Source organism: Suricata suricatta, chromosome 8 (assembly GCF_006229205.1).
Source record: "Suricata suricatta isolate VVHF042 chromosome 8, meerkat_22Aug2017_6uvM2_HiC, whole genome shotgun sequence".
Classification (NCBI taxonomy): domain Eukaryota; kingdom Metazoa; phylum Chordata; class Mammalia; order Carnivora; family Herpestidae; genus Suricata; species Suricata suricatta.
The window spans coordinates 63,672,882-63,693,619 of record NC_043707.1 but is presented as its reverse complement, the minus strand read 5'-3'; the positions used below and the strand labels follow the sequence as shown (position 1 = coordinate 63,693,619).

The 20,738-nt window shown below is 38.8% G+C and overlaps 1 protein-coding gene across 4 annotated transcripts in view; it reads left to right on the top strand.

Annotated features, from left to right (window-relative positions):
- Positions 1–20,738, top strand: part of LOC115299071 (transmembrane protein 56-like) — a 93,984-nt gene that overhangs the window by 69,823 nt on the left and 3,423 nt on the right. For all 4 annotated transcript variants that reach the window (XM_029948363.1, XM_029948365.1, XM_029948366.1 and 1 more), the window contains one exon: positions 6,498–6,571. In XM_029948363.1, the coding sequence (XP_029804223.1) occupies positions 6,498–6,571 (74 nt within the window). The remainder of the gene's footprint in view (positions 1–6,497; positions 6,572–20,738) is intronic.

Here is a 20,738-nt window from a genome sequence, read left to right as displayed (position 1 = left end):
TCATGCTAAGTGAAATAAGTCAGGCAGAGAAGGACAGAAACCATATGTTTGCACTCATAGGTCTAACAGGAAAGCAGGAGAAACCTGATGGAGGACCAGGGGGAGGGGAAGGGGGAAAGAGAGTTGGGGAGAGAGAGGGATGCAAAACTTGAGAGACTGTTGAATGCTGAAAATGAACTGAGGGTTGAAGGGAAGGGGGAGGGGGGAAAAGGGGTGGTGGGGATGGAGGAGGGCACTTGTGGGGAAGAGCACTGGGTGTTGTATGGAAACCAATTTGACAATAAACTATTTATAAAAATAAATAAATAAATAAATAAATAAATAAATAAATAAATTGGAGTTAGTTTCCTGAGGGCTTAGAGATTCCTAGATCATCTGTAACCTAAGATACTAGCTCTCTAACTTTAGTTAATATTGGAATCACCTGGATAGCCTGTTAGAACTAGATTGCTCATCTGACCCCTAGGGTTGCTAATTCAGTAGGTCTGTGATGGGGCCCAGGATGATGCACATCTAGCAAATTTCCAGGTGATGGTGATGCTGCTAGTCTGGGGAGGGTACTCTGAGAACCACTATATTAGATATGAGAGAACCATTTCCTTTGGGAAGAGGTAAGAGAAATTAAAAGAAAAGCCAGATACTCTGCCCAATTTTTAAAAAAAATAAACGCAAGAGGTTTTTTTTTTTTTTAACCTTTATTTATTTTTGAGAGACAGAGAGACAGAGCGTGGGCCGGAGAGGGGCAGAGAGAGAGGGAGACACAGAATCCGAAGCAGGCTTCAGGCTCTGAGCTGTCATCCCAGAGCCCGACTTGGAGCTTGAACTCACAAATTGGGAGATCATGACTTGAGCTGAAGTCGGATGCTCAACCGACTGAGCCCCCCAGGCAACCCTCAAGAGGTTTTTTTCAGTGTAAAGATATTGCATTTTGGCTAAATTTAGATGAAAGCAACATGTCAAGTTGACTATTTTTACTAGTAACTTGTAATATTTAAAGACTATTTGAGAGTCAGGTTTATCTGATATGAATTTGATACTTTGGTTAATAGTTACATTTAATTTTATAACAATTTTAAAGGAGTTTGAAGAAATAATCTTCTAAACTCAAAAAAATCTTAGACATAGAATATTTAATAAGGGTTTTTTGTATTTTTAAAGTTCACTAGAGAAATGTTTAGAATTGTTTCTTAAAATTTAAGAGTAAGGCGATTACTACTATATTATTTAAATTTTTTGCATGACTTTGGAGTGTCTGCCTAAAAATATTTTAGAAATCACAAATAAAAACTTAAAAATTTTCAGTATTGCATTTCACATTTGGAAAAATGTATTTGAAAGATACAATAAGTAATTTAGCAATGCTTTGGCTGAACTTAGGAACATATTAACTCATATTTTTATAGCAATTTGGTCTGTCCATATTCTCTAACCATACATTAAATGCCATACATTAAAAAAAAAACCTAAAGATTGTTAGGAAAAATAGACTGGAAAAAGAGCTGCCTTTAACTGAGGGAGAAAGGCAATGTTACAGATGAGAGAATTTATCTTTAAAAACAAAAGTAAATGTTTATTACATACATGAAATCTTTATAATAGAACATTATACTAATCAACTATTTCTGAAGATTTTCTATGGTTCAAGTAAGAATCTCATTAAAGAAACTCCTTTCTTTGCATTTTTTGCTTTCCCAAGAGTCATGTGCTAGCTGGCACTTCTTCCCTGCTCTACTCGCTGAAGAATTTAACTATGCAGGGAGAGAGAAGCAGAACCTTTCAGCTTTTTAATTTTACTGGGATGGTCTCCAACTAAACACAATTCCTTATTTTCCTGACCTTTTCTTAACAGAAATATTCCAACCACTTCCTTTGGAAACACTCACCTAAACTTTAAACAAATCACCAAAACTTAAAAATAAGTCCACAAAACTTCCAAGAACTTGGAATATGAAAGACTATTTGCTTCCTATTAATTTGAAAGTACTTTTTTGTGCTGGATGAGTTAGAGACATCAGACATTTACTCTTTATTCATTCCTTTTTCTTAGAGCTAGGAATGTGATTTTGATTAAAATGAAAAAGTTTACCCACCATTTGGTATTCATTATAATAAAATTCACAATAAAGATGGAGTGGTCTGCCCAAGTCCATCCTGGTTTTCCTGTTTTACAACTGAAAATCCCACATCCTGTGACGTCCTTCCCTTCAATGCAAAATACTTATGACATCCACAATTTGGAATTCATAATAACGGGTCATTCATTGTCACATTACACTGAATGATACCATGGAAGTGTGTTGTAATCACGAGCATTAATAGTCATCTTTGACTGCCCACTGGAAGTTCAGATAATGAGAATGCGAACACCATAATACCAACACCAGAATGCCCCAAAGATCACCAATAAAGAATGTTAACAGTTATTATATATGGAAGTATGTATAATATATATTAGTATATAATGATGTTATTATGGATGGATGGAAAGACACCTGTGTTAGGAAATTAGATAATCAAAAGAGACCAGACTGTACAATACACAGAAAAGAATTTAGGATTGGGCATTGTTATGGATTGAATTATATCCTGCTGAAAATTCTTCTGTTGAGCCATAGTACTGCAGAATGTGACTTTATTTGTAAATAGAGCCATTACAGATATAATTAGTTAAGTGAACATGAGGTCATAGTTGAATAGGATAGGTCCTTTAATCCAGTATGACTGGTATCCTTATCAAAAGGGGAAGCTTGGACACAGACATGCACACAGGGAAACCCCATGTGAAGATTGGAGTTGGGCTGACTGGGAGCCAAGGAGCTGCAAGAAACTAGGAGAGAGGCCTGGAGCAGATCCTTCTCTAGAGCCTTGATAAGGAGTGAGCCTGCCAACCCCTTGATCTCGGACTTCTGGCCTCCAGAACTGTAAGGCAATATGTTTCTGTTGTTCAGGCCACCCAGCCTGTGGTACTTTGTTAGGGCGGCCCTAGCAACCTAATGTAGGCCTGCTAGAGATGGGGGTAGAAAAGCTTCTAAAGAGACCACAGCTCACAAATCTGGAACGAAACAGGCAAGTACATCTCCATGGAGCTGTACTTTTTCATCTTCCCAAAGACACTGACACTCAGTTGGAAAAAATAGCAGGCATTGAATTAATGAACTTGGGTATACCACATGGATGTATACATTTTATTGTTCCCTTGATTGCTCTATGAACCCGAGTAAAGTTACATTTCCTGATTCTGAGGTTGCAGCTAACACATCCTGTCAATGAAAAAAAGGGGTAAGTGTGGTAACAGATGTGTTCATTTCTTGCTGTGTCGAGAGCTGATTCTGTTGGATCCTCCCAGTGATCATGCTTCCTTTCCTCTAGCACATGTTGAATCACAACGCTAAAAACATGTTGCCCTAGCTCTTTGCGATTGGGATTTGAGAAAAGAAGTTTCAAGTTGAATTTTTGACTCCTATGAAGATTACAAAAAAACCACATAAAACCACAGTTGTTGATGTGTGGTTCCAAGACGAATTGGATTTTGCTCAATCTGTCTGCCCATTTGGGCAGACAGTGCCAATGTAACTTGGCACGCTCCATTCGGTCTATCCACTTCTCCCCAAAGAAAATGAAAAGGTATTACCTGTGGAACATCTTCCACACCTTGCGTAGAACATTGCCACAAAGGAATGTGATTTGCCTGCGTCTGATGTTGAAGCTTTCGTAATAAATATTCGGTCTCACCTTTAGCTTCCTCAAACCTGCACAAACAATGAGTTTTGACTTCATGGAAATGGAGGGAGGTGGCTTCCATAGGCCTGTGTCTGGAAGATAGCTACAGTTGTTGGCAGCACACGTTGGCCAGCTATAAAATCATCTGTTTAGAGTGTGAGGCAAGGAGAATGTCCTGTAATTTGGAAATAAATCGAGGATGAGAAGACGAAAAGTATTATGTTAAATAATCAGATATTTATGTGTACCATTTCTTTCAAACTGATGACTGCTGAGGAACCCATAAGCAGCTAGAAAAGGATAAACTATCAGCACCTCTGTTACTTAATGTAGTCTGTGAGTTGTGACAAGCATACAATGGAAGAATAGCTCATTTTGGGGAAATATGACTGCTTCTCAACTCAAAAACGTTACCACAAAATGGTAGCCACATTGAACAGGATTTTCTTTCTAGAACTGTAACTTATTTGGAGTCCATCCTCTGTGCTTTGGAGTGTTGAAAAAGGATGGATATTTTATTTTATTTTGTTTTTTATTTTTTAATGTTTGTTAAACATTTTTAATGTTTGTTTTATTTTTTTAATGTTTATTTTTGAGAGACAGACAGAGTGTGAGCTGGGGAGGGGAAGAGAGAGGGAGACACAGAATCAGAAGCAGCTTCCAGGCTCTGAGCTGTCAGCACAGAGCCCGATGCAGGGCTCGAACCCATAAAATGGGAGATCATGACCTGAGCCGAAGTCAGACACTTAACTGAGCCAACCAGGCACCCTAAGAATGGATATTTTAGAAATGGATAGTTTATATATATGATGAATTTGTACATGCAAAGGACCTTAGAGACAAATAGCTGTTCTAGCAAAACAAAGCTATTGATACAAAGTCGATGGACCTTTTGAGAGAGCTGGGAACTTAATTCTTGTAACTCTAAAAAGCCTGCTGTTACTAGTAAGTAAAATCTCTTGTATTTTATGCTCACACCTTTGTTATGAAAATATTTAGGTTGAGGTAATCCTATTGGACTGATACCAATAATGTGGATTCCTAAGAGCAGAGCTACGAGCCAAAGTGAATTTTATATTGGACTACATTTCATTCCTGGAAAAAAATGTGTGTGTGTGTGTACACACTAAAGGCTGTAGACAGTTCAGAGAAGTAATACTAGAAAAAGAAACAAAAATAAAAATATCCTGTTGTATTGTGGATAAGATGATATCACTTTTATTTTTTATTAAATATAGGTAACAACTAATTAGTCCGATTGTTCCTTTTTACATTCTTCCTTTACAAAGTCTCATATATATGTTTCTTAAAAATATACAATAATATAGCCTCCTAAATTTAAATATGCGAAAGAAAGTTAAATAAAAGGGCAGAAGGAAACCTAAAAATATTATTTTTATGCATTTTATTTGTTAAATTAGTCCTATTCTTAATTACTACTAATTACCACTATTAACTAATTGTGTTTGTTTAAATAAAAGCTTTTGTTGTAACAGAAAAGTAAATAATACAGAACAATATTAAATTTCAAATACACCAATTCTTCATATTTCCGCGATAAAGTCCTAGCACATGTGCATAGTTATTTCTCCTGTGTTGTCACGTGTGTCTGGACAGGTATGGCTGCCTCTCTGTTGACTTGAGGTGAAGTCAGTCACCCCCCTGTGCACAGTACTCGCCTTGGCCACTGCCTTTGTCCGCCCCCCCTTCACATGTTTCAGTTTCTCTAAGGCCAGTGAGTCTCAGATTATAAAAAGTTCTACATTATAGTCTCTAAGACTAATTAGCATTAGTAGCTAACGCTAATTCTTGAAACAAGCTCTAAATCTTTAATCCGTAAAATAATTTCTATGGAGAAGAACTGAAAATCTTCAAATAAAAAGTTCTTTTTTTTTTTTTTATTGCTTTATATTGTTCCCTTTTGGAAGGCAGTGTGGTACAGCTTTTAGGACTGGTGTTTCTGTAGCTTCATGTATTCCTAATGTTTTGGGGGCAGGTAGGATGATTTCTTTTTATGTGCAATCATAATTCTGATGTAACTGGAAGTGGTGGAATGACTCTATTTACCTAGTAACAGTTTTTAAATTATATGATATTTTTGGAATATATGCATTTGGTTTTCTTTCTAATGCTTATTCTCTACTTTTCCTATTATTAAGTTAATACAGTGTACTATGTATCATGTTTCTAAATTCAGAAAGGTCCTTAAAGTGTGTGTTTTAGCTGTAGGATCTTCTGATTGACAAATACATTTTTCAGGTCAAATGTGATAGATCAGTTTTAGCGTGTGTTGTTACATTTGGCAAATAAGCATCTGCTCACAGGCTCACACATTGTTATATAGGATATAAAGTATACTTTTGAGATTTTTAAGGTGCCTTCATTAAGGGATACAAGAATGAGTTTCTATTAGGTATTTAATTGCTCCAAAATTCCTCAACTGCTGAAATTCACACTAATTTGATCATTATTTCTATAGCAATTTGAGGATGCTCTTGCCAATGGCGATTTGCAGAATTCATTAGTTCAACATGAGACAAAAGCTTAAAATCTGTTTTATAAGTGAACATAAGTGTACAATATGCTGTCTTTTAAAAATAATGTAGAATTCTAGTGACATTTCTAATTTCACATAAAGAAGAAAATCAGCTAGGAGACTTGGTCTGTTTTGACGTTGTATGTTATTTTATGCTGAGAAGTTATTGAATGTTGCTTTAATATTTGGAAATTTTGATAAGAATGTCCTCCCTGACATCGTATTTTATGTTTACATTCAGAAGGAGGGAGTGCTGGGATACATTGGGAATTTTCGCCTGCTTGCAGAACTTTCCAGCCCTTTTGTGAATCAACGGTAGGTTACTGATATCATTATTTTAAACTTATGCTGTTTACCTTTAGTTTGGGAAAAATTTTTTCCAAGATCATAGAGCCACTAAATAAAAATGAGAATATGTGATATGAACTATTATTACCATTGTGTAAATGAGGAGACTGAGCCTTGGAGGGGTTAGAGAAACTTATCCAAGATCTCCTAGCTACAAAGTGGCGGTCCTAGCTTTTGAACAGAGCTCTCTTGGAAGGGTGATGATGCTTTATTATACTTGGGTTCATCGTGGGTCCCATTCATACTTTTTTTTTAAGTTTATTTATTTACTTTGAGAGAGAGAGCATGTGTGAGCATTTGTGTGCATGTGTGGAGCAGGGGAGTGGCAGAGAGAGGGTGGAGAGAGAGAGAGAATCCCAAGCAAGTCCAATCTGTCAGTGGGGAGCACTACGTAGGGCTCAGTGCTGGGCTTGAACTCGAGAACCATGAGATCATGACCTGGGCCAAAATCAAGAGTCGGATGCTTAACCGACTAAGTCAGCCAGGTGACCCTCCTGTTCATGTGCTTGCCGCCAACTTACTCCTGTTCCCAAATCTGACATCACCGTAGTCCCTCACTTAAGAAAAAGTCTTCTAATTTTAGATTTACAGAGAAGCTGCAAAGACAGCATATCCTTCTCACCTGGTTTTCCCGATTGCTGATGTCTTCTATTACATGGAACATTTGTCAAAACTAAGAAACCAGCACTGATACATCACTATTAAGTGACCTCCAGACTTTGTCAGCTTGCACCAGTTTTTCCATTAGTGTTTTCTTTTTTGTTCTAGGATTCAGTCCAGACTGCCACATTGCATTTAGTTGTCATGTCTTCCGAGTCTCCTGTGGTCTATAACAGTTTCCGAGTCTTTCCTGACTTTGACAGTATTAAGTACTCTTCAGTTATTCTATATACTGTTCCCCCCGTCTGGATTTGTCTGTTTTTCTTATGAGTGGCTGGAGGTTCTGGGGTCTGGGGAGGAATTTCATGGAGGCAAAGTGCGCTCATCATCACGTCGTATCAAGTGGTGCATAATGTCCACATGACATCAGTGGGGATTTGAACTTTCCTCACATGGTTGAGGAAGTCTTTGCTGGTGAAGTTTTTTCTTTTCCTTACTCTGTTCTTTTTTTTTTTCTTTTATAGTTTATTGTTAACTTGATTTCCATATAACAGCCAATGCTCATCCCAACAAGTCCCCTCCTTCATGCCCATCACTTCCTTACTCTGTTCTTTAAGAGCAAGAGACAAAGTACAGCCTACTCTCAAGGGAGAGGGGGAATTAACTCCACCTCATGGAGGGAGGTACTTGCGCATATTTACCAATGGATTTATTATGGTGCTTTATTACCCTTATTTTGTTATTTAATGGGTCTACTGATGTTTTCTGTGTAATGTTGGCTGTTCCTTTCACTCTATATCCATGGTCCTAGATGGGGGCCCTCAGGATGTCCGTGGTTCACTTACTGCCAGAGCCTTCCAACTGACTTCCCTCATTCCAGATTCACCCCCTCTTTCCTCACAGTGCTGCTGATGTAATCTTCCCTGTGTTCCACTTTCTATACCTTATTTTCTCCTAAAAACTCAGTCCTGTTTAGACTCTTCTCTGACTTTGACGTTCATTTCAATGTGCTCCCTATGTCTCTAGCCTTATTTCTTACTACTCATTAGAGTCAGTTTTGAACACTTTCTGTCTCATGTACCTGTGGTTTTTTTCTGACATTTCTTTCTTTATTCACATCCTCCATTTCCCCTCCATCTTTGAAAAATTTTATCTGCCTTTAAAATCTTAGGTCAAAGTCCCAAGCCAGGGAGGCTCCCATGATTGTATGTAGCCTTTTGTGATAAGTATAGAGATAACGCAGAGAATTGGGACTGTCAAATTGGACTCCTGCGAGTTAGAGAGTGTACCTGGTATTGAACCTTACTAGTCATCTCAAAGATCCTGGTACATCAGAATGGCTCCCTGGGTTCTTTTTGCATTGGGCATCCTCTGGAATAAAGTTATCTATGAGGGCCATAAGCAATGTGCGTAGTTTATATTGCGGAACTTTCTTGGTTATGACACATCTCCAATATAACACTCAGATAATTACTCAACTTATGTAACATTCCCCAGGGGATCAGACCCTATAAATCCATACATTCTACGTTCCTTTCCCATAAGCAGTCCTAGAGTAGGTAAGTCCTAAATGCATTCCATGGATGAGACTCTCCTGAAACACATACCATTAGTCTATTTATTGGGAGGTCTGTCATTTGTATGCTTATCAAGCAAGTAGCCTGATCTTTTTCTTGCCGAAGGTGGTGGGGGAAGGGGGAGGAGTGGTCCTTCTACCCCCAAAACAGGAAAGAACGGATTATAGACCTGTGCTTAACCTTTTCTTTCCCAAGTGCTTATACGCTGTTATTTGTATGCCACTATTTCAGATAGTGTAGCCTTCTTTAAAAAAATTTTTTTTTAATGTTTATTTTTGAGAGCATAAGCAGAGGAGGGCCAGAGAGAGAGGAAGACACAATCTGAAGTAGGCTGTAGGCTCTGAGCTGTCAGCACAGAGCCCAATGCGGGGCTAGAACCCACGAACTGCGAGATCATGACCTGAGCTGAAGTTGGATGCTTAACCAACTGAGCCACCCAGGCACCCCAGTGTAATCTTATTTTTTTGAGGAAAATAATCAGTTCCTTGGGCTCTGCCATTTAATTTTTTAAAATAATAATTCTTCTGCAATCCTCAAAGTCTGAAATTGTGGAAAAATAGAGCAAAGAGCACGTTCTTTGAAGTCAAAAGACCCACATTCAAACCCAAGCTCTCCTACTTACCATTGTATATCAGTGAAAGATTATTTAATCTCTCTAAGCCTGGTTTCTTACCTATAAAACAGGGATAATGATGCCGATAGGCCTCACAGTTTGTTGTGACGATTTAATGAGATTTCGTGCTTGTCATTCAGTGTATGTTCAATAAGTGCTAAATGACATACATATTCAATATGCTAAAGCCCAGTGAACACAGGAAATGAATAGTTTCTACCTTCTTTCTCTACTTTTTTTTCTTTTTTCCTCTTTAATTCATTAAAGTTAGGCTTCCTTTTCTGTCGGAACTGTTCCCTTAGAGGCACCTGTGACTTCTGGTTGCAAAGTCTGGTGAGGTCTCCTGGTGCCTGTCTCGTGTCTCTCTGTGGACTCGGTGCTATTAATCACCTCCTTGTGAGACCCAACTCCCTTCGCTTTCATGACCCTGCACTCCTCCGGTCCTTGTATTTCTTTGACTGTCCTCTCCCAGTCTCCTTAGTGAGAGACAGTTCCGTATATGCTCCCAGGCTCTCTTCTGGGCCCACTGATCTTCCTTCCCCCTGCTTCTTCCTGGGGTGAGTTCTATTTTCAAGGCATCAATGATGACCTGTTTGCTCATTTTGGCATAATGGATGATGCATGAATTTTAGAATCAGATACGCTCAAGTTGCGATTCAGCCTTGCCACTTACTTGCCCTAACCTTGGGTAAGTTATTTAACATCCCCCGTACTACAGTTGTTTTCTCCTTAAAAAGAGCATATTTAATATTACTCACTTCTTTGTGTTATAGTCAAGTGTTTTCTCCTCCTAGGTGGCACATCAAAGTCAACATGTCTAAAATAGAAGGCAACATATTTCCCTCTGTAGTCTCTTTTTTCTCTCATTCAGCATGTGGTCCAGCCATTCTTCATCACTCCTGTTCGACATGTGGAAATCACCCTCACCTACATTTGGTCCATCACCAGTTCCTATCAGAAAACCTCCTAGATATTTCCTGCCTTGGCCACTGACTCTCCGTCTCTGCTCTCAGTGCCCCGTTCATCACCTCTTGCCTAGGCTACTGTGCCAGCCTCTAACCCCATCCTGCCCAGCAGGGTCACCACAAGCCACATATAACTACTTAACATTTAAATTAAGTTAAAAATTCAGTTTTCAGTCTAACTTGTAACATTTCAAATGCTTCACAGCCCCATGTGGCTAGTGTCTACTGAATTGGGTGGCACATCTATAGAACATTTTCATTATTGCAGAAAGCTTTTTAGAACAGTGTTTTTCTAGACTGTGAGTTGGCAGACTAAGCCTTGAGAGCCCAACTCCACTGCTGTTTTTTGCAAATAAAGTTTTCTCAGGGCCCAGCTCTATTCACTTGTTTGCATGACTGCTGATCCAGCACAACAGCAGAGTTGCTTATGATGGAGACTTCCAAAGCCTCTTACTTTATGTTTATTCTCTCCTGGGAGAAGAAGTTCGCTGAACCCTGCTCTAGACCATCTAGACCTGTCTCTGGTCCTGTTCCCCTTTTCTCTCTCTTCTCCATTAGTATCTTCCATGATGATCCCCCTAAAATCCAAAAACGAACACGCAGCTCCCCTGCTTGAATCCCCTCAGTGAATGTGGGCTCCTTAATGTGATACAGAATTTTCCAAGTATAGCTGTCTTCTGTCTTTCCACCACATTTTTTCCCTCCAAAATCTCCTCTCATTCCAACTTGTCCATATGTTGGAAAGGTCTCCTGGCTCCTTACACATCCTTCAAGACTCAGCCTGAGGATTATTTCCATCACTGAGTCCTGTCTCTTTCCAGTTGAGCTCGGTGTCCTCATCTGTGCTTCCACAATAGGGACATACATTTACCCCATTATGATTAGTGTATTTTATGATAGCATTCTTTCTTTCTCTCTCCCTCTCTCTTGCTGTTTCTTCTCATTCATCTCTCTGTTCATTAGGTTAAGGATGCAGTTTTGTTCAACTTTGCATGGTCCAGCACTCCCAACATTGTCTGGCACTTACTACCCATTTAATTGCTTTTTGAAAAAATTGACCCTGGGAAGTGATCACTTAAACTTTAGCATCTCTTGAATGTGATTCAGATTATGAGATTTTGAAGCAGGAGAAAATTAACTCTGATGCTTAAAGGAGCTTCCATTTGTTTTTGTTTGAAACTCTCTGAGAACTCATAAAGTTAGAGATAGCTTAATTCTATACCTTTATCTAAAAGGTTTGAGTCGTTAGTATATTAAGAAAGGGAGAAGTGTAATTGGAATGTGAACAAGAAGTGTTATAATGGAAGAGCAAGCCGGTAGTAACAAAATCGAGCGCAGCCACTTAAGCTCTCTTAGCGTTTCTGCTGGTTAATTGTTTTCTTTATAGTTTGTGGTATTTTTATGTTTTCTCTATTTTGGAGCTTTGTATAATTTAAGAAGACACATGGGATGCATATGGTGGCTTGCAGAGGAAAAGAGGACTAAAATAAAGCTTAGACACCTGGGTTTCAGTTAAATTTCCGCTGCTGAGTTTTACACATGCATCAGGTTTCTTTTTACAAAAAAGTAATTCAGTGGTGGTAACTTCTTTCTTCCCTAAATGCCATTAACTGTCATGAGGACATATTTATGCATTGTTATTAAAATTCAATATCTTATAAGAACTTTGTACATATGCTCCTTAATATGTTAATTCAGTACTTACTAAATACCCCCTCAGTATGTAAATGTTCCAGTCCTTGCCTTCCGGGACCTTCAAGTATGCTGTCTGGTGGCGTGTCTATGTTTGAGAAAATAGGACTTAAAAATAGAAAGTAATGAGCTAGTAAAACAAGACATTATGTGGAAAAAAGTGCTGGTATTAATGGTATAAAACAGCTGTTCTCAAACTTGTAGATCTCATAAATTACTGAGGACTTGAATAAACTTTTATTTCCTGTGGGCTTATATCTATTGATATTTGCCAGATTGGAAATTCAAACTGCAACAGTAAAAATATTTATTAATTCATTTAATAGTAACAATAATATTTTATGTTAACATAATGTGTGTTTTTTTGTGTGAAAAATAACTACATTGCCAAAATGAAAAAAATCTTAGCAGGAACACTGTCCTGGATGTACATTTTTGCAGATCTTTCTGATGTCTGGCATGATGGTATTTAGCTGGATTCTCAAGGCTGCCTCTGTTTTCAGTCTGTTGTGCAATGTTGTTTTGGTAGAAGCATATGAAAAAAAAAAAGCACAAAATGCACAAAAAAAAACCTGGCCTCTCAGAGTTAATAATGTAGTAGGAAAAAGTAGAAGTATTTTAATAGCCTCTTCAAATAATTGTGGATATTTTTCTTTAACATTACCAAAATATACCAAGAGGTAGTTTCTTAAAGGTTAGTTAAATGTAGAATCTGAAACCATATCAACAAACTTTCCATATATAGTTACATTCAAATCCATTGGTCTTTCTTGCTCTTTGAATCTTTTGCCCATGCCTAATTATGTAATATCATGATTTGGTCATTTGGCATTTGGGTCACTGAGTTATGTAGGTCTTCCAAATATTGGTACATTTATTAGTAATATTTAAAAACCTCATGTTAGTATCACCACTGATTTCATTTAAAAAGTCTTAAAGTATTGGGAGGCTACCAAATTCATAGTGGCAGATAAAAATTTTCCAAAATTCTGATTTTCACTTGAAAGTTCAAATTCTGTTATTGGCAACAAATACTGACAAGCTTCTTTTCTCGATGTGACAAACTCACTTTTCATTTTTGAGAAAATGCCTGCCAAATACCCAAGTTGAAATAATCATAGATTTTCCGGTTTTTTTTTTTCCAAGTAAAAATGATGTTCCATGGAAAAGGCATGTAGTTTAGCTCACAGTTCAGTTCATCATCCAAAGGTTTTTCCTTCAGACAACTATTATACTTTGCAGCAGACATGTGTTATGTGTACTTCCTGTTTTATCACACAGAATATTAAAAAGATATACTCAAAGGCCGTGATGCAATGAAATTAATTATTATTCTTCATCAGGGGCATTCTTAAGTGAAACTGGTTTTATTCCCCCCCTTCTTTTTTTTTTTAACGTTTTTTCTTTTCTTTTGTTTTTTACTCCCTTGTTTTGTTTTTAACTGCAGGAGTAGAGCAGTAGAGTATACAATGTCCATATATACCATTTTGCACCGTTGCCATGTTTGTGCTAAGATAGCAGGTTTATGTGCCAGTGCTTTGCACTGTCATTACATAAGTCAGCCCAAGGAGCAAGGTGGATAATATTTTAATATTATTATGAAAGTAGTTTTCCCTTGCACAGCCTCCAAAAAGTCTCAGGGGTCCAGGGACCACATTTTAAGATCTATTATTTATTGATATTTGTCATGCAAATTTTCACCTGAGAAGGTGGGACCTATCCTTAAAATATTTTAGGATGATTTTAGAAGTGGGTGGGCAGGGGAGGTCCTCCATTCAAGGAGGAAGAAATGAACATGAGTTTTTAAAAAGTGAGATAAACGTGCCACACGGAAGAGAAACCCAGACTGGTAGGATTAAAGAGCATGTCTTAGGAGGGTGGATAGGCATCGAGGGTGTTGAGTGTCGGAGAGAGCTGGTTGAATTTGATCCAGTGGACAGTGAGAATGTGGTCTAGTGGAGGAAGACATTGTGAACTAGAATAACTTTTGAGTTAATTGTAGTTTTTCGTATTTGTAGGATAGGTTGGAAGACTGGAGGCAAATGTCGGGTTAGGGGGTTAGCAGACAGCTCTGAGTTTTGTGAATGAATGGTGTGATTTCATTAGTCCAGAAAATAAAGAGGAGTCCAAATTACTGTGTGGGGATAGAGAAAAGGTGGCAAAGTAGAGATTTTTAGGGAAGGAAAAGTGAATTTGGCAATGGATAAGCAATTAGAGAAAAAGGGATGAGTTTAGAATCACTTCTCCGCAATACCTTTGAGGAATGGGCTCATGGAAAGAGCTGGGGTATGAGGAATACTGCGGGGGAGGGGAAGAGTTTGGCTTGGAGATGTTAGATTAGCGGACAAACAGAGCATCTGAGTGGAAATGTAGTGAGAGGTACAGAAAGAACTTTGGAATAATCAGATAGAGGTGACATTTGAAGCCATGAGAAAAGATGGCATTTAAATGATAAAGTTGAATGTCTAGGACTGAAGCATAAGATAAGGAAGAATACATACAATGAAGGAATAGTTTAGAAGGGGAGCCAAAATAATATTGGGGTGTGGAGCAACTTTTCTAAAATTAAGTTCCTGAACTGCTAAAATTTCAGAATTAATATTTATTAAATACCAATGTTTAGAGGCCTGAAAGAATTACATTTGCAACCAGGATATAACCGGGGTCAGCTCACTGCCCGGTCTCTGTGTAGAGTCCCAGAAACAGTACAGCATCCAAAACCTTTTTGGCATTTTTCCAAGGATGTCAACAAAGATCTAGTTTGTTACTCACAGAAACACTTCTTAAAATTCTCTTCGCTCCTCTTGAACTCACAATACCTCCGGGACCCTGCAGTTTTCCCAAGGCTCGTTCAAACTTCTGATCCTTAACTCCCAACTCCAGAAACTCCTCAAACCACTGCTGTGTGGAGGGATTGACTCTATGCTCCCATCCTCTTTTCTCACTTCTTTTCTTTCTTTATCTGCAAGGAGCCCTTCCTCCCTTTTCCAGATGTGAATTACACCAGATAATACGTTGTTTTTATATGATTTATAGTTTGTACCACACTCTGCACAGTTAATTCCCAGGACTTAATTGAAAGATTCAATTTTCTTTAGAAGGGCAGTGGAGGAAAAGATGCTAAATGAACAAAGAGAGATTTTTCTCTACGCAGTTGGGTGAGGATTATAAATGCCTACAATTTGCTATATTTTCTGTACACCTGTCATCGTAATAACTGTGGATGGTGGGTAAAAGAGTGTTTTCCCCTCTGTTCTTTCTCCTCACATGCATATCTTCCTTCTTCCCCCTACCCGGTTCCCTTTCAGCCTCAATGCATATTCATAAACTGTTAGCCTTTATTTGATAAAATGAAAGAGTTCGAATTAGGGAAGAAGTAGATGCCAACAAAATCAGTGGTCCTTCTGACGTGAGAGAGGAAGATAAGAGTAACTATATAAATATTATTTCACCTTGTATATATGAGCTCTTCTCTTTAAAAGAGGCAGGCTTAAAGACCAGGCACCAGTCATATGGAAAAATTGGCAGATGACGAATATGGTGATTGCATAGTAAAGCCAATGGACAAGTTTCATAAGTCTGGATTTTTTTCATAATCACCTTTCCACACAACCAAAAATTCGGAAAGTACATGAAGTGCTTGAAGAACAGGAAGTAGTCTGGACTATATATAGTATAGGACTTGTGAGAAGAGAAGAGGCTAGAATGGTAGAATGAAGGGAGACCGGTTGGGTCGATGTAGTCATTAAAGTAAGACATACTGAGGACCAAAATTATAATGGCAGCAGTGGGAATGGAATGAATCGGGGAAGAATAAGGAAGACTTTTAGCAAACAAAATGGACAGGGCTTGGTTAGAGACTACAGTAATAGTCTAGAGTGACTGCAAGTTTCTGATGTAGATGACTAAGTCATCAGTGATGCCATTGTTGAGGAATGGAAGGATCAATAGGTATAAACTCCCAGCTATAAAATGAGTGGGAAGGTAAGGTACAGTGTGGGGAATACAGGCGATAATGTATCAGCTTTGTATGGTGACAGACGTTAACTAGACTTACTGTGGTGGTCAGTCCCAGCGCATACAAATGTGGAACCACTATGTTGTACACCTGAAACTAATACACTGTGTTATGTCAACTATACTTCCGTTTCATCAATCAATAAAATCCACAAACCACACACACACACAAACACACGTTTTTCACAAAAGATCTGAATCTGAACAAAGAAAAGGCAGACATTGGGATGCTTGTGACACAAGAACACACAAACTATACTGATGACCTCTGCACTCTTTCTAGTATTACCTAGCTACCTGAAATCTTGCCATTTAATTATACAAAACAATTTTGTGTGGCTCAGTGTTACTGTGAAAGTTTGCTTGTGCAAATTTCTTAATTTTTATGCTAGAATGGCATTTACTCAGGAAAATAAACATGTTTCTGTGGTCAAAAAAAACCACACACACACAAATTATTGGGAGGATCAGAAGAGAAACAGGTGGTTTTTTTGTGGTGGTGGTAATGTGGGAAAGGGGTTGCCAGGCAGGGAGTAGAGTATTGACTTTAGCCATGTTGAGCTTAGGCATATTTGAGAATTTGTGATTTGTAAAATGCTCAGCAATAAATTAGGTGAAAATGTTCAACAATAAATTAGAGATCTGAAACTACAAGTAGTTCATGTGAGAGAACTTGAAGTCAAAGATTTGTGCTAGGGTGGTGAGCCCCTGAAAGTGGACAAAATGGCCTTGGCAGGATATATAGAAGGGAATGGTGCTTGGGAGACACACATATTTAAAAAAAAATTTTTTTAATGTTTATTTTATGTTTTGAGAGAGAGAGAGAGAGAGAGAGAGAGAGAGAGAGAGAAACAGAAACAGAGCACAAGCAGGGGAGGAGCAGAGGGAGAAAGAGACACAAAATCCAAATCAGGCTCCAGGCTCTGAGCTGTCAGCACAGAGCCCGATGCGGGGCTCGAACTCACAAACCATGAGATCATTACCTCAGCTGAAGTCAGATACTTAACTTACTGAGTCATCCAGGTGCCTGGGAGGCACACGTATTTAAGGAACAGGCAGAAGTGGAGACTGAGGAAGTGTCATTAGGGAATCAAGAGCAAATAGTATCATGGAAGTCAGGAGACATGGGAGCATGATGGTTGGCAGGCTCATATGCTATAGAAAGGCCACCTGAGATGAAGGCTGAGATGAGCCCACTGTCTTGGGTATGGAGAAACCACTGGTGACCAGTTTCTTTTGCAGGGGAATGTAATCACATTTTACTGGGCTGTGAAGTATAACAAGAATGCCTGTGAATATACTGTTGACTTCTCTTTCAAAAAGTTTGATAGGGAAGACAATCAGAGGAGAAATTTTTGGATTGGCAAGAATTGAGTATGTTGGTTAGAAGAAAGAATCAATCTAGATGGAACAAGGGGAAGGGGATAGTTGATGAACTAAAGTCCCAGAAGGTCGAGTGGGGTCCTGAGCATGGGCAAAGAAGCAATGAGCCTTGGAGAGGGCAAGAGAAAGCTCTTGCTTTATACTCCAATATATTATCTGAGTGTAAAGATGCCTGAAAAGAAGTTTTGAGTCCCTGAGGTCAGAGTTTGGGGAATTCATGCTTGATGGAATCTTAAAACGTAAGTAGTTAGAAGAGGCCAGTTCCTCTGCAAGGACTAAAGACTGAGAAAGAGAAGTGACTTGTGTGGTGACACAGAGGTTGGAAGCAATTTATGGAGAGTGTGGAGTTAAGTAAAAGGACTGTGAAGCAAACTTGAGAACTCAGCAAAAGCCCAACTCTCTGTAAATTATAGTTGTTCCTGCCATTTACCTTAACATCAGTATGGGTGAGGAGGGGCATCTGGGTGGCTCAGTTGGTTAAGCATCCAACTTTTACTCAGGTCATAATCTCACAGTTCGTGCTGACAGCTCAGAGCCTGGAGCCTGAGCTCTGTCTGCCTCTCTCTCTGCCTTTCCTCTTCTTGTGCTCTGACCCTCCCTCTCTCAAAAATAAACATTAACTTTTTTTAAATATGGGTGAGGAATAGTTATTTATTGAGTTCTTAGTATGGCAGGGGGAGCTTCTTACTGTGTGTCATAACTGCTTCCTAGCAGAAGGGAGGTCGCATCATCGTCTCCAGGTTTGTAGAGGCATAGAGGTCAATAACAGAGAGGAAAGCCCACACAGGTGCTAAGTGGCAGAGGCAGGTTCTGAGCACCCCCCGCCCCGGCAGCCTGGCTGCAGGGCACAGTGCCCACCTACATGCCCATACTACATGCCTGGGAAAGCTGGCGTGATGAGGGGCTGGAGGCAGGCAGTGTGTGTGGGACGGGTGAAGTGACGAGGGACGTGAAGTTGCTGATGTGTCTTCCAAAGTTAACCAACTTCCAGGAGGTAGGAAAGGAAGTAATCAAAGTCTGAAGGCTGACACTGAGGGATTTGAGAGTCAGGAGGTCAAAGAATGGGTTCAGGTGGAATTGGGTAAGGTGAAATGCAGGGTGCTAAGAGTGAGAAAGGTCGTTTGAGGGGTAGCATTTCTGAGTGATCCGAAGGGCACCATATGGTCAAAAAAAAAATGAATGGTTGAGGGTAATGGGAAGTCTTTGGAGTAGAGAATACTTAGGATGAGAGATCTGGATTAGAACAAAAGATTTTTACTTTACTGCCTCAGTGATGCTTTTTCCATCTGTGATATTTTATTAATTTGACCACTACTGCCTTAGTTTCTCTTTTAATTGCTTTGAATAATTGAACTGCTCTCATTTCACCCTGTATATACTTAGAAATTGTAACATACCTCTTATCCACCTATTACTCCTATTTGATCTTTTGATATCTCTTAGTAAAATATTTTAAGGTTTTCTTAACTGTTAAGCGTTAGCTACCGAGGCTGAGCAGTTTCTAGCTTAGTCATAACTAATTCAGTCAAATTAAATATTAAGATACATGGACATATTTTACTACATTTACAACTTAATCTCTGAAATAATGAGGTAAATTTGGGCAAGATCTTTTGTTTAAGGAGAAAAAAGTAGAATAGAGGAAGTCCTGCATTTTTAAAAAGAAGCTTTACTTGAGAATAATTTTAGACTTCTCTGAAAGTTGCAAGGATGTTACAGAAGGTTGCCAAAGACTCCTCTTTGTTGTGATGGTTTCTCAGACTTTTGTTGTCTTCTGAGGAGTACCGGTCAGGTGTTTTGTAGAGTAGTTCTCAATTTGAGTTTGTCTGATGTTTTTCTCATGATTAGATTCCAGTTATGGGGGTTTTGGAGGAAGACTATACAAGTAAAGTACCATTCCCATGACAGCATGTCAGGTCTGCATTCTATAAACATGACTTATCACTGTTGATGTTTACCTTGCTCACCTGGCTGAAGTAGGGTTTTTCACATTTCTGTTTTAAAGTTGCTCTGTCTCAGCACTCCTGTATCCCTTGGGTAAATTCCTACCAGTGCTGTTGCTGGGTCATTGGGGAGTTCTGTTAAGTTTTTGAGGAATCTCCACACTGTTTTCCAGAGCGGCTGCACCAGTTTACATTCCCACCAACAGTGTAAGAGGGGGCCCATATCTCCACATCCTCACCAGCATCTATAATCTCTTGATTTGTTCATTTTAGCCACTCTGACTGGCATGAGGTGGTATCTCAGTGTGGTTTTGATTTGTATTTCCCTGATGATGAGTGATGTTGAGTATTGTTTCATGTGTCTGTTGACCATCTGGATATCCTCTTGGAGAAGTGTCTGTTCATGTCTTCTTCCCATTTCTTCACTGGATTATTTGTTTTTCTGGTGTGGAGATTGGTGAGTTCTTTATAGATTTTGTATATTAGCGCTCTATCCGATATGTCATTTGCAACTATCTTTTCCCATTCCATTGGTTGCCTTTTAGTTTTGCTGATTGTTTCCTTTGCAGTGCAGAAGCCTTTTATCTTGATGAAGTCCCAATGATTCATTTTTGCTTTTGATTCCATTGCTTTTGGAGATGTGTTGAGTAAGAAATTGCGTGGCTGAGGTCAAGGAGGTTGTTTCCTGCTTTCTCCTCTAGGGTTTTGATGGTTTCCTGTCTCATATTTAGGTCCTTCATCCATTTTGAGTTTATTTTTGTGGATGGTGTAAGAAAGTAGTCTAGTTTCATTCTTCTGCATGTTGCTGTCCAGTTCTCTGAGCACCATCTTGTTAAAGAGGCTGTCTTTTTTCCATTGGATACTCTTTCCTGCTTTGTCAGAGATTAATTGGGCCATACATTTGTGGGTCCAGTTCTGGGTTCTCTATTCTATTCCTTTGGTCTATGTGTCTGTTTTTGTGTCAGCACCATCTGTCTTGATGATTACAGCTTTGTAGTAGAGGCTGAAGTCTGGGATTGTGATGCTTCCCGTTTTGGTTTTCTTCTTCAATGTTTCTGTGGCTATTTGGAATCTTTTGTGGTTCCATACAAATTTTAGGATTGTTTGCTCTAGCTTTGAGAAGAATGCTGGTGTACACCAATGTTCATAGTGGCACTTTCAACAATAGGCAAATCATGGAAAGAGCCTAAATGTCCATCAATTGATGAATGGATCAAGAAGATGTGGTTTATATATACAATGAAATACTACATGACAATGAGAAAGAGTGAAATATGGCCATTTGTAGCAATGTGGATGGAACTTGAGGGTATTATGCTAAGTGAAATAAGTCAGGCAGAGAAG